This window comes from Heliangelus exortis, chromosome 2 (assembly GCF_036169615.1).
Source record: "Heliangelus exortis chromosome 2, bHelExo1.hap1, whole genome shotgun sequence".
Taxonomy (NCBI): Eukaryota; Metazoa; Chordata; class Aves; order Apodiformes; family Trochilidae; genus Heliangelus; species Heliangelus exortis.
In genome coordinates this window covers 20,133,562-20,153,053 of record NC_092423.1, presented here as the reverse complement: position 1 = coordinate 20,153,053, position 19,492 = coordinate 20,133,562, and the positions used below count along the sequence as shown (strand labels likewise).

Below are 19,492 nucleotides of genomic sequence, written 5' to 3'. Positions count from 1 at the left end.
TGATCACCCTCTCTGTAAAGAAATTCTTTCTAATATCTAACCTAAACTTCCCCTGGCACAACTTAAGACCATGCCCTCTTGTCTTGTTGAAAGTCGTCTGGGAAAAGAGACCAACCCCCACTTGCCTACAGCCTCCTTTCAGGGAGTTGTAGAGAGTGATGAGGTCCCTGAAGGTCGCCTCTTCTCCAGGCTGAACAGCCCCAGATCCCTCAGCCTCTCCTCATAGGATCTGTGCTCGAGTCCCTTCGCCAGCCTAGTTGCCCTCCTTTGGACCTGCTCCAGGACCTCGATATCCTTCCTGAACTGAGGGGCCCAGAACTGGACACAGTACTTGAGGTTTGGCCTCACCAGCGCTGAGTGAAAAAACAAAAGAGAGAGAGGGAAAACTGTCCGAGTGTCCAGGCAGGAAGACAAGCAACAGTGTTTCACAGATGAGGGTCCTTACCAGTACAGCATGTTTCCCCTATAATTCTTTTTTCATGGCACCTATGTAGTTTTCATTAGGACTGAACTGTCTCTGGATTTATGAGGGGCAAAGGCATGAAGAAACCTTAAAGAACAACAAAGTGAAAAATTATTACTACAGAAGCCTCTTAATACCTGGGTGGAAGGGTTAAAAGTCAAAGGCAAACAGTTGAGTTGCAAATCAGAGGAAGAGAGGAGCCAAGGGCATCCCTCCTTCAGTCACTGCAGTCACTGTCTTGTGCTACCAAAAAGGCAGATGGAGCTCTCAGTCCTCCCAACACTCTCTCAGCACAGGCAGCTACTTCGTTGCCCATTGCAGGAGAGCTTTTTTGAAGTTTGTCTTCCTACTGCTGTCATGCCAGTACTTCATTTCAACCACCTTCTTGATTTGAGAAATGCTTTATACCCAAAAGCAAAACTTTTAATTTTTTTTTCCCAATATTGGAATGGATTATTCCATGTGATGTTCAGATGTAGCCCTTGAGACACTTGTGTGCTATATGCAAACATCTCATTCTTCACTTGGATTATTCTATATGTGTCTCAAAAAAGCACTTCTCATATGGAGACAATATTTTCTCTAGAATGACTTGCAATGCAGAAGTCACAGGAAGATGCTTCCAGTTAGCCTAGCAAAATATTTTAAACTCATATTTTCTTATAGAAGTGATTAAGCCAAATATTTTACTAAAACCAGAAATGTTGCCCTTCTATCTACCCATGAAGATCAAATATATTTTGATGACATTTTATATTTATTATGTTTATAATGTTACATATATATTGCTTACTCTTCTCAGTGTTGATCAATGATAGGACAAGGAGTAATGGATGCAAGTTTGAGCATAGGAAATTCTGTGTAAACATAACAAAAAAGTTTTTTCACTGTGCGGGTGACAACAGGCTGCCCAGGGTGGTTGTGGAGTCTGGAGACATTCAAAACCCACCTGGACATGTCCTTGTGTGACCTACACTAGGTAGTCCTGCTCTGCCAGGGGTGTTGGATGTGATGATCTCTGGAGATCTCTTCCAGCCCCTGGGACTCTGTGTTACTGTGATACTACAAATAATTAAAGATTTGATGTGTCCTGACTAGGTCATTCCCCAAAAATAAAAATGTCTGTGACAATTTACTCCCTAATATTTTTTTTTATTACTAATGAATTTTTCAGATAATAAGAATTTAGATAGTCAAGGTTCAGAAAACAGGTTTTCCTCTGCAGTACTTTTTGAGCAAGGTGCAGGTTATTATATGCTTGTTCTCTAAGTGTTTGTGAAATATGGACTAATTTGTGTTAGGACTTCATTTGGCCTGAAGTTGCAGCAGGGGAGGTTCAACAAAGCATCACAAGTAATCAAATGCTTATTGTGCATGCTATTAAATATCCAGTGTAATGATAAGGCAAGAAACAAAGCCATAGATATTAGTCATTTCATGCTAAATAAAAATGGAGTTAGTGAGGACTTTTCTACAGTAACATACAATTTTATACTAAACTGAAATGCATAAAACTGCTAATTAAAACTAATGCCCATAGAGGTTATGTTGGTGTGCTTTTACAACTTGAGCTTGGATATATGAGAAGGAAACTCATTCCTCGTTTCCTTCAACCTCACAAAATCTACAGAGATATGACGGATTTTTAATGCAATGTGTCAGGTTCGGATAAACCAGGGAAACATCATGATTTAATCTCAGCCCTGTGTCAGTCAGAAGCCATCAGACTAAAATCTCCAATGGAGAAAATACAGCTGACAGCCACTGGCTGTTGTGTTATGATCAAACCAGGCAATCTTTCATCTCTGATGACATTTGCATTGTGTGGTGGTGGGTATGCTGCAATGCTTTTATGTGCCATTGGTAAACATTGAGAGACTTTGAATAGCTTCTCTGAGAACAGTGATGCTGACAGAACCAATAAAAAAGAAAAGGGGATCAGAGTGGTTATTAAAATACTAATCTGTGTTCTACTGTTCAGCCATAAAACTTTATTTGTTTGCAGTCAAGTTTATTGGGGTTTACATTTGCTATCAGCCGTTGTTATTTTAGCCTTCTGCTATCTGAAGATGACACACTTGCTGCTCTAAAAGAACCCAGTACTTTCTACAGTTCTGAAGACTAAAACAATTTTAAAAGACATACCTGTAGCTCAAAGGCTTAGAGGTTTGTAATATTGGCAAATGCATGATCCATACAGAGAAGCATAACTGTACTTACAGGAGTGTGTAGAGGTGATGTTTTGTCTGAGCAAGAAATGCAGTTTTATAAGTTGTTACTGCTTCCCAAGTGTGCCTCTCAGACAGTGAGAGAAGGAACATGGATTTGAAGTGCTTCACTAGATTTGTGGATTCTTAGCATTGTGAACTTTCCTCTGATTATAAACTATGTGTCAGTCCTGCAGGTCAGGCATGATTAGAGCCGATGTGGATATGCCTGCTCCAGCCGAGTTTTAACTGCACTGATTCCGACTCCCCCCAGCACAGTACACAAAATTGTTCTGGAGTGCTAAGCTGTGGCCTGGGTGGTTACACCTCACTCATCCCTTCTGTGATTATAACGTATCTCTAAGGCATTGGATTTATGCTGATGTGCCAATTTTCCAGTGTGTTCTCCAACCAATCCTGTATATCCATTTGTATGCTTTTCCCCATAGCTTAATATTACTGCCAGATGAATCTACAAGAAGTAATTAAGATTCATTTATAAAATTCCTGTTTCACCTATAAATCCCTGTTCAGAACATACTCTGGACAGTTCATATGTGCTTTCTGTTTTACATTTTTAAAAATCAAAATTCTCTTAAAGGAGATTTCTACTTCTCTTGAGCTTTTGGAATGTAATTTATAGAGCAAAGGAATTACCATCTGCATTTTTTTCCTTGAACTTCCTTAAGAACAATTCTGTAATTTTTATCATGTAATCAGAACCTCTGCTTTGTAGAGGTAATCCCCAAAGTAGTTTAAATGTGTTTATAATGTATAGAATTATTTTAAAGTATCAATGGACAAAAACTTGTCTACACTGCTGCAATCAAAAGGATTAAAAAACCCCAGCCTCCTGAGATGAAGGCAGAAACCAAGCCTCATTGCAATAAATCAAAAGAAATCCTTAATAAAGCATTCTGTTTGTCATTTTATATGGATAGGTGCCTGAAGAGTTCAACATATTTCACTAGGTTGGACTTGCTGTTTCATTCTATTTAGGCTGTGGTGACTAATATTCTTTGAAAATGCCTTTAAATGATCCTTTTAGACAGGGAGATTATAAATGATGCCTGAGAGTATTGTAGTTAGTTACACTGATGGAAAAGAATGAGCTTTGTGTGATGCTTTTACACTCTATAAGTCTCTTCTCAGTAGTATTATTTGATTTAGACAAATTTTTGTGTATATCTACAGATCTTGCTTGAGAACTTTATTCACAGTGAACTGAAAGACACGGCATTTAGCTTTGTAGGCTCTAGAGCTTTCTCTAAAAAGATGCCTATAATACTCTTAAAGACAATGAAAAATGAAAGGAAGAAGATACTTCAGCCTTGTAAAGAGCAGTTTATTTAGTATGTTGCAGTGGATCACAGGCTCTGATGGATATTGTGCTTATGTATGTGCAATTCATTGAAAGGGAATAAAGACGAGGGCATCTAGAGAAATAAGGTAACAAAACCCACAGTAATTGTTTTTTTATTATTATAGAATTAATAATTCACATTAATTTCTCCCAACTTTAAAAGTACTTTCTGAGACTATCTAGTATTTCTTCTTGTTACACTCAGTAAAAAATGTGAAGGTTATGTGTGGCTGCATTACAGTACGAGAAGAATCCCACTGTAACGTTGTGCACAAGGTTTTTCCACCTTTATCTTCTCCCTTGTAGAACTGAGACCACAAATTCAACTTTGAAGATACAGTGACTCCACCAGCATTTATAAGAAATGAGCCAACTTCAGTAATGAAGTCTGGAGTCTCATTAGACCTCAGGGTAATATTATCTTTTGACAATGTCATGACCTATTTTTAGTGTCTGCTTATGTCATTAGTGGCAACCTTCTAAGATTTGCACCATCCACCTCAGAATCAAAAGTGTTCATATTAAGTGTGCATCCAGCTTAAATATGTGTTTATGAAATACTACTTACTTTTAAGAATAAGCTAATGGTCAGAAATTATTTGGTAGGCTATGTCAAATAAGGAGTCTATTTTAAGTAATATTAATTTTAAAAACTCTGCTTTTATACAAAGAAAGAGAATATATTCAAAGAATTTTTAGCTCTGTGTAGTAGGATACCAGATATTGGGTTTAATTTCATAAGAAAAATAGATTCAACATGAATTTAACCACTGTGTGTGGGGAAGCCTTTACTGCCTGTTTTGGAGCACCTTTTATTCTCTGTTTCCAACTACAAGTCTCAGTATGTTGCTTGTCCTTTGCTGTGTTAAGCATTTTTGTTTCTGTTCAGTTTGAATAAACCATTGGAGCTCAATCCTTTATTTTTATACCAAAGTTTAGGTGATCAAGATAGAAAATTTTATCCCTAGAACTGCGCAAAGAACAAGTTCCTGTTGTCATCCAGTGATTTACAGACAGTTTTCTATAAACACAGCAAAAGTATGGTTTCTGCAATAGGAAATAGTTCTATTGTGTCCTTTTGGAAAGCAGTCTTCAAAAAAACTTAGGTCTACTGTTAAATACAGATTTGACTTCCTGACTATTTAAAACCTATTAATAATTGCATGGCTAAAAGTGTTCAGTGGAGAAAAATCTTCCTTTAATATCTAGTAAGAATAATTAAGTTATTTGTGTTCTTATTGTCCTTTAAGAATACTGAATTATACACATTTTATAACATTTTAATTTTGCATATAGATTCTTTCTGCCATAATATCCTCACAGCTGCAATCCTTTATTCAGCAAAGAACCCTGTTAAAGACAATGAATATATTATGTGTAAGTCACTGCAAGACAGAGGCTGTAAAAATCTGTTCACATGTTATATCTATAATAGGCTATCCCATATCATCTACAGAAGGGTAAGTAGTCAAACTATTACTGGTGCAGACAGTGCATATCTTCCAAATATAGATAGTAAAGAAACGAGAATATTTTTCACTATCTCTTCATAAAACTTCTCATGCTTCCCAGAGAAATGTGCTCTAGCACATTTCTTTCAGATTCACAGTCATTATATATCTTGAGAATAACCTTAACAACTGCTTGCAGGTTACCCTCTCCTTCCCACATCTTGTGTTGCCTTCTGGCTAAAATAATGGGTAGAACATAGAGTAGCTCTTACCCAGAGCATAATGGAGGTGATAAATTTCTTCTTCAATGAGTGCTCGATAATAAGGTCTCTTTCACTTCTGAAATTTTTTAGCATCTTTTTGTGATTTCTACAGGCAGATGCAGTGCTGAGGAAACTGTTAAGGTTTGGTTTCTTTTTTTTCTTTTTTAATTTTTTTTCTTCCACAGGAGGCTTACCCTTTCTATATATTTGTATAGTATTTTCTGTGACATTTCTATATTGCTTCTACCCACCCTTCAGTGTTTTCCCATCTTAAAGCCAAATTTCAGATAAACTGTACTATAGGCACAACGTTTACTTGGCTTTCCCATTTTATGTTTAATATACTGAAGTTGCATTGGACTCTACGTAGACATATACAAAGATAAAGATTAAGCCTTCCTTGTATCTTTTCCTGTTTCCTTAGGAATACTGTAATAATAATGACTGGAATGACTGGTTTTTTGCTTTATATTTTTAATGCTCTCTTTGTTGCCAATGCCAGAAAATATAAAATGTTAGATTAAAAATTTTAGTAGAGACTTTTATTTTTATACAACTTAGATTTTTATCAGAACTTTCATATCATCTGATTTCTGACAATATAAACAAGAAACAATAGGAATGAACATAAAATGAAGCTAGCGTGATGGAAAGGTCAAAGTATCATAGTTTACAACCCTCTTGTGTCAAATGTATGGCACTAAAATACCAGCACTGTGACATAGTACAAGAAAAAGTGACACTAATATGATTTTTTTTTTCCTCATAAAAATGGTTCTTAGGAAGACAGATGGGAGAATTTAACCCCCTCTTAGCTAGTGAAGCAATAATATAAGTTGGTTCTTGTTTTCTTTTCAGAAATATTTCGATGAAATATTTTCTGATTGGGCACTCCTAGCTAAACCGAAGCTAAAATTCTATTCCCTTCTTTCGTAAAGAGTCACAGTAATATTGTCATTATATATTACAGTTTATTTCAGTACATCTTGCACAACATGAAACTACTTGATCACATTACCAGATTTAAGCTGTGTCTAATTTTTTTGAATAGGCCTCCAACTATTTTTAACACACTTAATCTTTCCCTCAGCATTAATACCCATATCATATATTCAGTTCCCTGTGTTCTTCCAAATACTTTGAAGGGAGAAATACAGTGAAAATTCTTTTATGCATGCCTGTTCTTTGCTAAATACACTTTATAAGAGACTTGAAATATTAAGCTGTTAACAAAGTCAAGTATGGAAATGTAGTTCAGTTATTTATGTTGAAATTTTTTATATCCATTAAAATGTTGTGAATTTCCCTCTGAAATTAATTAGTATTGCACTGGCACAAGAATGTCTTTATATAGGGAATGCTTGTGGTACAGAGGTAAAATTAATTATATTCAAAGAGTAAATATCAAGATTTTAAGATTTTTTAATGACACAGATTGCAGCTGCCAACTAAGAGGTTTTCCATAAGATAAGTTTCCAAATGAGCATGAGATTTTACAGCTACTGGCAGGGGAGCCTGCATCTGTTCTGTTGAATTTCAGCACTTACATAAGATCTATATTGAAAGCCAGATTTATTCACTCTCATATATGTTGAACATGAATATATTGTTTTATATTTATTACCATTTACTTCTTGGAGTCTTATTTGGGAAAAAAAAAAAAGGGAGGGGGGTGGGGATTGCTCCCATTGCTGAAGATCACTCAAACACAGATGGGGCTGAGGGGGTAAAGAGATTCTGAGCAGAGTAAGAGAGACTGATAATTTAAGTTTATGGAACGCTCTGGAATGCCTCATGACTATATTTACTACTGGTTTAAAATAAATGTAGGCCAGCTAAAAAATCTTTTACTTCAGAAGTCACAGCTTGGCAAATTTAACAAAGGATTACATGAACATTAACTGTCTCTGTTACAAGAGTTGTATATGTAGAAGGTGAGGGTACTCTATCACGTAAACTGTATGTGAACAGAATGATTCCTTATTACGTTCTTCAGACTCTTTCTCCCCTTAAATTTGATACAGGATTTATTCTGGATAGCTTAAAAAACTCAAGACAGAGAGATGGCTTTGCTCTACAAACATGGTGCAAGTAAAAGTCAGACACTAGAAGAAAGCTTTACTTTTAAGCTGCTTGTATTGATTACAGGTAAATCAGTCTTGCGGTCCTAAGTGTAAAAATTTCCATGATAGGAGTGAAGGTGAGCAAAGGATGCTCTACACACACTTACTCATCCCCTTCTGATCCTTCCATTTCCCCTTACTTTCCCACACATCTTAATATTCTTGCAATCACACTGCTACCATGTTTAATGGCTTGCACTTTGTGGATTGTATCATACAGGGGACTTTAATCTGATTTACTAATTTGTAATGTAACACTTCAGCAAACACTGAAACAAGGGAAAAAAAAAATTGCAATGATTCCTCCTTTCTTAGGATGTGCTGTGGAACCAGTAGTATCTAGGCAGAAATTATTTTGGTCTGCCTTCAGGAGAGAGGCATATCTGGCAGAACACATCAAATACAAGATTGATGTTTGAATGTCACCAGTGTACTGATTGCACCCTACCACTGCTTCAAACTAAGCTCACCAAGGGGCCTGGGCATAACACTGAATACTCTGGGAAGTATGAGGGCTGTAACTGATCCAGCTTTTCAGAGGTTTTTATCATTCTGGTTCTTACAATCTTCCTGAATGCTATTTTAAATACAATGATGACACTTTTGGACCACTGAGCTCCCGGTAGCAAGAGAAAATTTTTAACTTTTAAATGTTTTTGCAAACCTTAAGACAACTGGATATTCTTTTACCTCCTGGTAGAATAGTTAGTACCAATGAAAAAAAGAAATCAAAATGCACTACACTGAAAAAAAACAGCTTTATTCACCAGAAAGGAGGGAAGTAAATGAATATTACAAATGTAGACTTGCTTATAAGAACTGTAACTTATGTAGATTACAAAATTTTCAATTAACACTTATAGTACTTGCAGTTTTTTAGGAGGAGTTGTTTTAAAATGCTTCATTACTTTTTTTGGAGGGGGGGGGATTTACTTTTATGTACTTGCCCTAAAGCTCGCATACGTGTTACTATATTTTGTGTTTATTTTCTGCAATAGTTAACTTCCAAGTATTAAAACTACTCTCTCAAGGATGATGTAAATGCATGGAGTGATTATAAAGATATCTGTATTGCCAGGATACAGTGATAAAAGATTCAGTGTAACTTCTCTCATATGCTACTGAATAAAAAGAAAAATAAGATAGTGAAGAAGATGCAGATTTCCTGTGATCATTACTCCTTCCCCTAGAATCCTACCAGACTGACTTTGGTGCCTCTTGGCTTCATCAGCAGTCCCCAGTGATTTCACCCGTGACATGTCTGACCAACATCAAGGGAAGGTCTGCCACATATTGGAAGTTGTATTTTTAAAATGTATTATTCTCCTTCAAATACGTATTTACTTGTATGTGGCTTAGAAGAAGAAAATTTTACTATGGAGTATTGGGCATTTATTTTATAGGAAAGGAAGGTTACAGTTCTACTGAATAGTTGATTCTATTTTATAAGTGGTACCAGAAATGTTAACTCTGATCATGGCCACTGCTTTCCTGTATGTATTTGATTTCTACATAGAACCATGTGCATAGGCAACTCATTCCACACACCACTGATTTTTTTATGTGTGTTTTAATTTTTCATAATTTTAATTTTTCATATGTACTTCATGTTCTCCAACTAAGATGTAAAAATCTCTCTGTGGAATGCTATCTTTTTCTGCAAAAGTTCCTTCATTTTACAGAATCTGTTACTACTTGACTTTAAAATACCCCAAAAGTATTAATAGTTTAGAGGTGACCATCTTTCCTAGCTAAAGAGAACTAATGGGAATAATCCACTTCCTTGCCTTTTGACATTTATAGACAAATCCTTACCAGTATTTAGAAATACAATTATTCTCTCATTCTTGCATGCTAGATAAGTTTTGGGGAAACCTCTGAGTAGTGTGTCGTGGCTACTGGACAGAAGTGTGGCTGATTAACTACTAGAAGTGCTTTACCTATTTCTGACCCAAAGGAGCATTAAAATTACACCTAGCTTTGCTAAAGGAAAGCAGCCTGGAAATTCTGCAGTAAAATGTTTTATAATTACCATAACTGTCTCTTATTTTCACCTACCAAAATATTTGGTGTAGTTTCCACCATAGCAGTTGCATTGTTAATTATTTAATTTTTTTCATAGTATGAGACCACTAGAGGCGGAAGCAGTTCTTTGTTTAACAAGCAATGATCCAGCCACTGATTTGCAAGGAACTTTGAAGGGCTGTTTTGGGTCAATGGCTATTACTAAGTTAAAGTTTTTAAAAGTCTTAAACATTAAGAAAAAGATGAAAAGTTATTTTTGTTTAAATTTATTCTCAACATCAATCAGATCTTATATGAAGGATAAAGAGATACTCTTATGAAATTCTTTGCACTGGGCAAAAGGAAGACCAGGCTGTGTGCAGTCTATCAATCTGCTACTGGTCAAACTAGAAAAAAGTTTCTGCATCCGTGATGCTAAGGAAGAGTGAATTAATTAAAAGACTTCAGATCCTAAGAAGAAATTGCTGTGTGAGTACACAGAGAAAACTTGCTTGTTTCTGTACCATCGAATTCCTGTTCAGCAGAACTTTCAGTCTGTGAACACCCTGTGAGCTCTTGCATTGCTCTTGGCAGTGCTTGCTGGGCCTGGTCACTGCCTGCTCATAGTCCGTGGTTCAACTTTACAGAGTGGTTGCTCAGAGCATGGCTTCACAGGAAAGCTGAAAAGCAAGGAAAGCCTAATACTAGGACCTTTTTAAAAACATATATCCCATCAGCAGGTTTGTAAGCCCTTGTTGGAAAGCTGCTTTATTTTGAGGAGCACCGAGTGTGTGGCAGCTCCACAGAAGAGAACAAAATCTTATATTTAGTCAACCGCTGCCTTTTATTTTGAAAATCAAGGCTTTTAGGTGTGCCTGTCATGGTTTAGACCCAGCTGGTAGAAGCCAGGCCTCTGTTTGCTCACACTCACTATGGGACAGGAAGGAGAATATCCACCCGAAGGCTCATTAATCGAGACAAGGACAGGGAGGTTTGCATTCCCCAGTTACAGGCAAAGCTAGATAGATTCAGCTTGGGAAGGAAAAACCCCTAATTTAATCTTCAGGGAGAAAGAGAAAACATGGCCAGATCTTAATACCTTCCCTCAGCCCCCTCCCTCTCTTCTTCCCAGGTCTGGATTGCTTCACTGCTGCCTCCCCTTCAGGGCACAGGGGACAGACAGTGGGCGTTGAGGGTCAGTTCACCACACACTATTTCTGGTCCTCACATTCTTCCCCTGCTCCAACACTAGGTCCCTTCTTGTGGGAGAGAGAGAATTCTTCAAAACCCCCTCTGACATGAGTCCCTCCCACAGGTGCAGTCCCTCAGGAACTGCTCCAGCCCAGGCTGCACACAGAGTCACGGCTGCTGCGGGAGCAGTCACCTCCTCTGACACGGCGTCCTCCACGGCTGCAGATCCACATCTGACCCTCTCTGTGACCCTGCACAGGCTGCCATTTCATGTCTGACCACCTGTGACTCTTCAGGGGCTACAAACCCACACTTAGCCCACCGTGGCCCTTCAAGGAATGCTCTACAGTGCTGCTTCACAGACTGCTCCACCTTGCTCCTCAGCAGCTGCCATCTCAACGTGGGCTGTGGGGAAATCTCTGCCCAGGCACCTTTCCCCCTCCTTCTTCACTGACCTGGGTGTCTTTGAGCTGGCATTGCTCTCTCACCTCCTTCCCTCCTCTGCTCTGCAGGTCTCTTCTTTGCAGTTTCGTTTCTCCTTTCTTGAATATGAAACCTGCAAAGGTGTGTACAGCTTCCCCTATCTGCTCGGCTGTGGGCATAGGTGGGGCAGGGACTGGAAGCAGGGGACCTTCCATCACCTTCTGACAGCTGTGTCCCTCCCCTCATCCCCCTATTTCCAAAACACCACTGCACTAACACAAGACAATGCAGATCTTAGATCTCAAACCACTAAAATGATGCTTCTCCTCTTTCTCTGTACTGATCTACTCTCTGTAGTCTGATGCTTACTGCAAAACAGCCTCATCTTTCCCTGCAGCTTGGGTAAAAGCATCTTGGACTTTCTACACTTAAAGACAGGATCAAACCCTGTGGTTCTCCCAAGGACAGAGGGTGGTGGAGAAACTCCAGCCCTCATCTGGACACCCCTGTGGGTAAGGGGTGACTTCAGCTCTGTATATTGTTTTGCTGATCTCTTAATGTAAAAATACCAGCTGCTTTTTCAAGGGCCTACAAACTGGTAAAATAAAAGGCTTAGAGGTACCCAGACTGAATATGCTGCATCAGTATAAGAAAATATTTTAACTTTAAATAGAAGTTAATTATGAATAAATGTTTTGTTTTAATAGAGAAAAACATTTCTTTCTGAGCAGGTGTACGGAAGAAGGTTGGTATCTGTTTGCAGACAGCTCGAATGGAGAATTTGGCCACACAGCTGACATAGCTACTCCAGTCATCTCCTTTACAGGGCCAAAATGCAAAATCAAATTCTGGAACCACATGAATGGTTCAACAATAGGTTCTCTGGAGGTACGGAGATGTTATTTCTTTTGGGCTGTGTTTTTTACTGCCTGAAATTGCTCTGAGAAAATGCATGCCACGTCATTTAGTTTCATTAAGCCTAGTCTGCTAATAAATTAAAATGAACAACTGCTAACAGTCCGGTGCTCTCTGTATGTAGTGATCTGAAGAAAGCGTTAACTTGAGTAAGCTGGGAAAAATGTTGCTTTCTACAACAATAAAAAATTATGACTATTTTTAGACTTACCATCATTGGAACTTCCACACAAGGAAAAGCCTTATACTACTCAACACCCTTTGACACTGAAAAGCATTAGTAGATATCTGGACATCAAGGTCTGTTACTGAATGTGAGAGTATGGAGGAAAAAAAAAAAAAAGGAATTGTATTAAAATTTGCTACAAAATTTTATAGAAACAGCTTATTCCTCAGAAGGTGTAACATACATCTTCAGAGCTGAATTATGTTAAGTTAAGCAACATGGAACTATTTCTAAGATATAACACTAACAAAATTGCTGAAATAAAATCACATATAAAGGAAACGTAATTCATTCACCTGCTTATAGATCAAATGAATCACTGTAAAGTGAATGAATAGAACAGCAACATTGTTCTCAACAATATTTTTGACTCATATGTATGTTTAATGGGATTTTCTATGAAATGTAGCACAACAGCTACAGCATCAGAAATTGATTGAAAAAAATACTCAGGATGAGTTACCCAGTCACTTGTGCATTCGGTATCAAATTGGATGTGACCAGTGTGTGAAAATTTAGATTTACAATTGAAATCACACTGGTTTGGTTACTTTGAGTAACAAAAGACAATTGTAATAGCAAGCTGGTAGAATTCAACTGTTTTGAAGATTAAACTAAAGTGTAACTGAAATCTAAGATGCGGTGTCCTTTGCCCCATGTATATAACTCGCTAAATGTTCAGGGGAGGGGGCAAGCTTTGTGTATTATGCTTTTCTTAAGCAGTTTTTTTTAATAACACTGAATCTCTTTCAAGTAAGTAAAGATCTTTCCAGGTTGCTTGTCAAGTAGTCGAATTTCAATTCTTCAGAATAAGTGAGAAATTAGAACATTAATATGCTTTGTCTTCTGTTTTGAAACTTGGGACAAGTCAATTTGTTTTGAGATTTCTTTGCATTTACTCCTGAGCCAAGGGTTTCATTAGAGCTCAGAAAACCCCATTAGATGGAATTAAATCCACATAATATTTTGTGCGAATTAATAGCAAATTCTGCAGAGCCATACTCAGTATTACAAAAGGCAAATATATACAGAGTGTATTTTTTCTCTGTTACAAAACACGGGAGACTACAATTTCTCTCTGTTCCTTAACTGATTTCTGTCTTCCCCCACCAATTAATTTTAAGATTTACTGTAGGAAAAATTACATACCCTTTGCAATTAAAACATTTTGAAGAATTACCTGGTTTTGATTGCATAATTAAACAATTACTGTAAAATTATTTAGGTAATATCTCCTTGTAATGAAAAAAAACACAAAACAAACCTTTAGATATGATAGAAAATATAATTTTTTATTAAGGAGTTGGATTGATAATTAAATTACTTAAAGTGTGTGTAAAATCATGTGTATACAGTCGCACACATCTATATCTATATTCATAGGAATATATAGTTTGTATGATAACATACATTTTCTTATTCAGCACCCTTTATTCTCTCAAATAATATCTGTAATTCCCGTCTTTCTCCAATTTATGTTTTTCCCTTTGAAATTCATGCCTTTTATGTGCAATGCTTTTCTATAAAGCTAGGCATTGCTTTGTTTTTCTATTCAATTTAATATATTACACCTGTCTCCTTTGTTCTTCTAGAATGAAAGCTCTTCATTGTGAAGATTTGCTATTTGCTTGGCAGAACTTACCCGTTATGCAGTATCATATATACTCATGGGGCTGCATACATTTTCAAGAAAAACTCTTATTTTCATTACGATGAAAAATGCCTGGGCTGCCCTAAGTAGATTACACAGAGTAGCAATAAATCCTTGAAAGCAAATGATTCAGGCAACTGGTGAACTGATATTTAGCTCTGTGAGTACTGATTGGAGACATAGATGGACACACTTCATCAAATACCCATCTTGTTGTTATTGTTATCTCAGTTGAATTTGAATGCCCAAGAGGCTGGTGAAAAGCACATTTATGACTTTGTGCTCATGCCAGAAGTATGAGCTTTCCTCAGTTCAATGACTGTTCACAGATGTGAGGGTATCTATGAGTCTTCCATTGTCCAAACAGATGAAATTTGGTCTTTAGGAGAAAAGGACAAGTTTATATTTAGATAAGGAAAAGGTAAAATATTTTTCAGTACCTCTTGTTTTAAATGCTGTTTCCATGTTTTACAGATTGATCCCTACCCATTAATGAGCAATTTTTATTTGTGGATAGCCATTCCACATGAATCAATGGGATAAGTTTGTCCAGCTAAGGCTCTGGACTGACTATGTTTATGAGATCAGAAAATCGGAAAGCATTTTTCCTTAGAATAGTTGTTTACACTGGAAAATTGCTCTGCTTCAGACAGGACATTAGGAAAAGGATCTTCCCTGAGGGGGTCATCAGTCACAGGAACAGGTCCCCCAGTGAAGTGGTTGTGGCACCAAGCCCGACAGTGTTCAAGGAGCATCTGCACAATGCTCTTAGTCATATGTTTTAGTTTTAGGTAGTTTTGTGAAGATCAGGGAGTTGTACCCGATGATTCTTATGGATCCCTTCAAATTTCAGAATTCTGTTTTTATGATTGTGTTATATTTAATGGTGGTATGGAGATAAGTTGTACAAGATACTCTTGTGCTCTTGGGTACAATTAAGGAATCTAAAGTGAGCTGGTAACAAATTTTTTTTGTGACTTAGAATTATTCCCTTTTTAGGTGCTTTGCAAAACTGATAACAAGACTTCTAAACTGTGGACTCAAAGTGGCAGCCAAGGTCCCCAGTGGAATAGAGCAGAAGTGTTCTTAGGGATTCGTTCAAATTTTCAGGTATGTATTCCTATTTTATGTGCTCTCTAAACAGCTGGTTTTAAGTAATTTTATACTATGCATTCTTCACCTCCTCATTTCCCTTTTCCCCCATACACATACTGTACCTCCCCTTCTGAATAGCAAAAGTAATCTTTTTGTCTGATTGGTTATCTGAGGTGGACACAATTTTTTGGAAATTTCTCACTTCCCTTCAATCTCAGACTGGTATCAATTTTTAAGATGGAGAATTCCTTCTATCCTTGAATCCAATTGATGTTATTAAACTATTCTACATCTTTCTTCTTAGTGTGTAGTAGTATTACATCTGGTTTATGATAAAAGAGTTTTGAGCATGATGTCTACTTTGAAATACAAGCTGATTCCTAAGCCTATTATATACTTAATCATGGCTATGCCATGCTTAGTTGTACCCTTATTAAAAAAAAAACAAAAAAACAGAGGCAAGAATGCATTTAAAAATATGCTACATTCCCTGGTACCTGTGTCTTGGATGGCTTTTAATGAAACTATAACATTGGTTTTACATTCGTGGGAATAACTGATGAATTACCAAAATTAGACTTTTTCATCCTTCACAGAAGTAGGTGGAACCAATGCTATTAATTCAGGAGAAGTGGGGACGAGTGTCTGTTCATGTTCCTCATTTTCTTTCCCAGTTTTTTGGCACTTGGATGATTTTAGAAGTTAACTACAGTGAAAGGTCTGCACAAGCAGTAGTACAAACTTTCCTAGGACTTTGCTATGACATTGAGATTGTGCTACAGTCAGTGAGAACCAGTGACTTCATATTCCAAAATTTGAAGGGACTATCATAGTCTTTGTTCTATTCATGTTTCATATATAAGATTTTGTGTACCTTAACAGTGTCTTACTAAGATAGCTCTGTAATTTTTTTTAGATTGTTTTCAGAGCAAAACGTGGCGTCAGTTACATGGGAGATGTGGCAGTGGATGATATTACCTTTGAAGATTGTTCCCCTCTGCTCATCCCAAGCAGACCTTGCACATCAGAGGAATTCACATGTGCCAACAAGCACTGCATCCCGAAGGACAGTCTGTGTGATTTTGTAAATGACTGTGCAGATAACTCAGATGAGAGCCCCACTATCTGCAGTAAGTATTGTAGGTTTTTAAATATAATAACTGTGCCTACTGTGAATTGTAATACTTGAATACTTTTAGTTGCTCATCAGCTAAGAAAGCAAACAAAAAGGTAATAATTTAATTCTCTTCTTTGCCTTTTAAGGAATTTAAATTACTATTATTTAATTTTAAATCCTGTGGTAGAAAATAAAAAGAACTGTTAGTTAATTTCCTAAAATAACTCTAAGAGCAGCTGTCTTTAAAAACAGAATGAAATTCTGCTTTCCATTTGAAAAGAATGTATTAAGGCTGAGAGGAATACTTCAAGCGTAATGCCTTTGGGATATGAGGGACCTACTTCCTTTGATATTTCAAGGATTGTCTGGTCTTTTAGCAAATAATTTTTATCTGAGAACTGTATATTGATGGTCTTACAAGCAATATCGAGAAACAGCATCTGAAGTATCAGACTCAAAGAATAATGTTTCAAATCAAGTGGTGTCTCCTCTGGAGAAGTGGATCACAATACATAGTACTAACACTTCTTTTTTCTAGTACAGTCTTGGGAAATGCTTACACAATCAAATATACGGCGTTTGGTAACGTACCATTTTTATTAAGATTATCAGATTCTCGGTGATTATGATTCAGTGAAGGAAAGGTATGTTGATATCCTATGAAGCCAAGTTACACAACCAAAGAACTATGTTTTGCAAAATATTTTCACACTATTCTTCTATTAAACTTCTCACTTATTTCCAAACCAAGAATAGCATGTTACTAAACCAGACGAGGAGCAGTTCAGATCTTCTGCAACGAAAAATGAAGAGCAAATCAAGATGGAGTTAGCCTACTGAAAAAGTTTCTCATATTTCGGCTTTCATTTTCTGAAATATTTAAAATCTGTTTATCTGTGACTTTTTGAGTTTTCTGAATTGTCTGTATATCCTATGAAACACCATCAGCCAAAGAATGAAGCATTAGGGCCAAGATGGTTCAAACCACCATATAGATTTAGTTTTGCAGTACCTGAAATGTTTCATTCTGATTCCCCATTGGAAAAGAGAAGAATTTAACAACTTTAAACTTTAACAATTTAACAACTAAAGTGCTTTCCTGTGAAGTGCTTTTTTACTTACTATTTTTAAGTTAAAAAAAAAGTTAAAAATCCTTTTTAAAAAATTAAGAGCTTTCCTGACTGCATTTTAACAGGAAGCTTTACAGCAGAATATTATAGATCCTTAAGCTCACAGGGGTCATCACTGGGGTGAAACTTCAATATCAACATAGATTTCGACTCAGATAAAAATCAGTCCCACTTCATAAGGTATAAGTGTTCTATAAAGTGGTCCGCGACCAATTATGACTTTCTTTGTTTGGTCTGGAATATTTTTACTTATGAAAACATGAAAACTGTGCCACTTGAAGACATCTTCATAATAACTTTTAGGAGTAGGCCTTTCTGCATCACTATCTCTATATATAGCTGTTCTTTGTTACATGCACAAAGAGTCCTCATCAGATATTAGTCAATGAAAACTTTCAGCACCACACTGAAAGAAACTAGTGCCTAATCTCTGTAGTATTCTTGAGATGCCAGAATGGTAACAGGACTATATCAGAGGATGACACTCACCAAGTCTACTTAGCACTGTCTAGGCAAAATCAGTGCTGCTGAGATAGTAGCTATGCCTCGTAAAACTGTAAAATCACTATTTAGAGATCTGTGAAGCAAAGGTCTTCCTCTGCATAAACTTTTCCCCTCTTCTTCTCCAGGCACGTGCATTACTTCAGTCTTCAGCCAAGTCAACATGTTCTGTTTCTTATCTCAGGGTTTCTATAGTTATCAGTTTAGCACATATATTTTCCTTATAAGGAGATGACTACCTAAACAATTTTTTAACTTCTATTAAAAAAGTTTACCCAGAGAAAGACCTTTGCTTCATTTTTACTCCATCCCCACAACCACCACCAGGAGACACTATGCAAGCGCAGGACAGGGGAGATTATGAAAATTAGCTCTTGGGACTAATTTGAATACAAAGCAAGAGTAGGTGACGCATACGTATGGGAGTATTGTGAAATCTAATGAATATGCAAAACTTCAGTGTACATAACAAAAACCTCATTGTGAGATTGGTGCACATGGATTTTGGAGGAATTATCCCCTCGTGTGCCCCGAGCTGAATAAACATACCCCTCTCTACAAATTTCCAGGCTGTAGTGTTGTTTTCTGCAAGTCAATTACAATTTTGTTTGCATTGCAGAATGCACTCAAGCATATGAGCTGGACTCCTTTCATTGGAAAATAAATTGAAAGATGAAATCCAGGTCATCAATTGTATTCTAACCACTAGTGATCATGCAGCCCTCAGGATCAGTCTATACCACCTCAACTCTTTCCTCTGCCACCCCACAAAATACCATCAGATCTTTAGCAGCGGGACTTGAATGTAGAGATCTGTTCCTACAACTCTCTACTACTTGCTCATCTAGGCATAGCTGCTGGGAGTGATATGACTTAAAACAGTTTAAATATTGCTCTGTTTAATTACTTGGTTTATTACAAAGATTCATTAGATTTTTTTTGTGATCAAAATAATGCGATTCATATGCCTACTCTTAAACGGTTTTCTTAAATTATTAAGCTCTGATCCAGCAGACTAAATCAGCAACCCTGTGCCACTTTTCCACAGACAAAAGGATTAGCTTTGGTTTTGTACTTCACTACTAAGAGTTCACAGTTTTTATAGAACTGTCTAGTACCCAGAGATTTGATATGCAAGTGCACAGTCATCTGCTTTAACTTGAGCCTCTGAGCAGGCAAAGTTCTCTTTTTCATCAGTGGAGAAGTTGAAGTTCATGTAATTTAAAATTAGTTGTTTGAGTTAGATTAGATAAATCATTTTATAGATATGACTATTTTTCTTTGTTGACTAGAGAGATCCTGCAAGGACATCTAAATTTAGATTAGGTAAGATGCAATATATCCAGCATTAGCACGAACATTCTGTGCT

At 36.8% G+C, this 19,492-nt stretch overlaps 1 protein-coding gene across 5 annotated transcripts in view; it reads left to right on the top strand.

Moving 5' to 3' along the window:
* The window catches only part of MALRD1 (MAM and LDL receptor class A domain containing 1), a 225,185-nt gene that overhangs the window by 76,456 nt on the left and 129,237 nt on the right, over window positions 1-19,492 (top strand). For 4 of the 5 annotated variants that reach the window (XM_071735085.1, XM_071735083.1, XM_071735086.1 and 1 more), the window contains 3 exons: window positions 12,220-12,376; window positions 15,280-15,390; window positions 16,292-16,505. In XM_071735085.1, the coding sequence (XP_071591186.1) occupies window positions 12,220-12,376; window positions 15,280-15,390; window positions 16,292-16,505 (482 nt within the window). The remainder of the gene's footprint in view (window positions 1-12,219; window positions 12,377-15,279; window positions 15,391-16,291; window positions 16,506-19,492) is intronic. The other variant, XM_071735084.1, reaches the window with a different exon arrangement.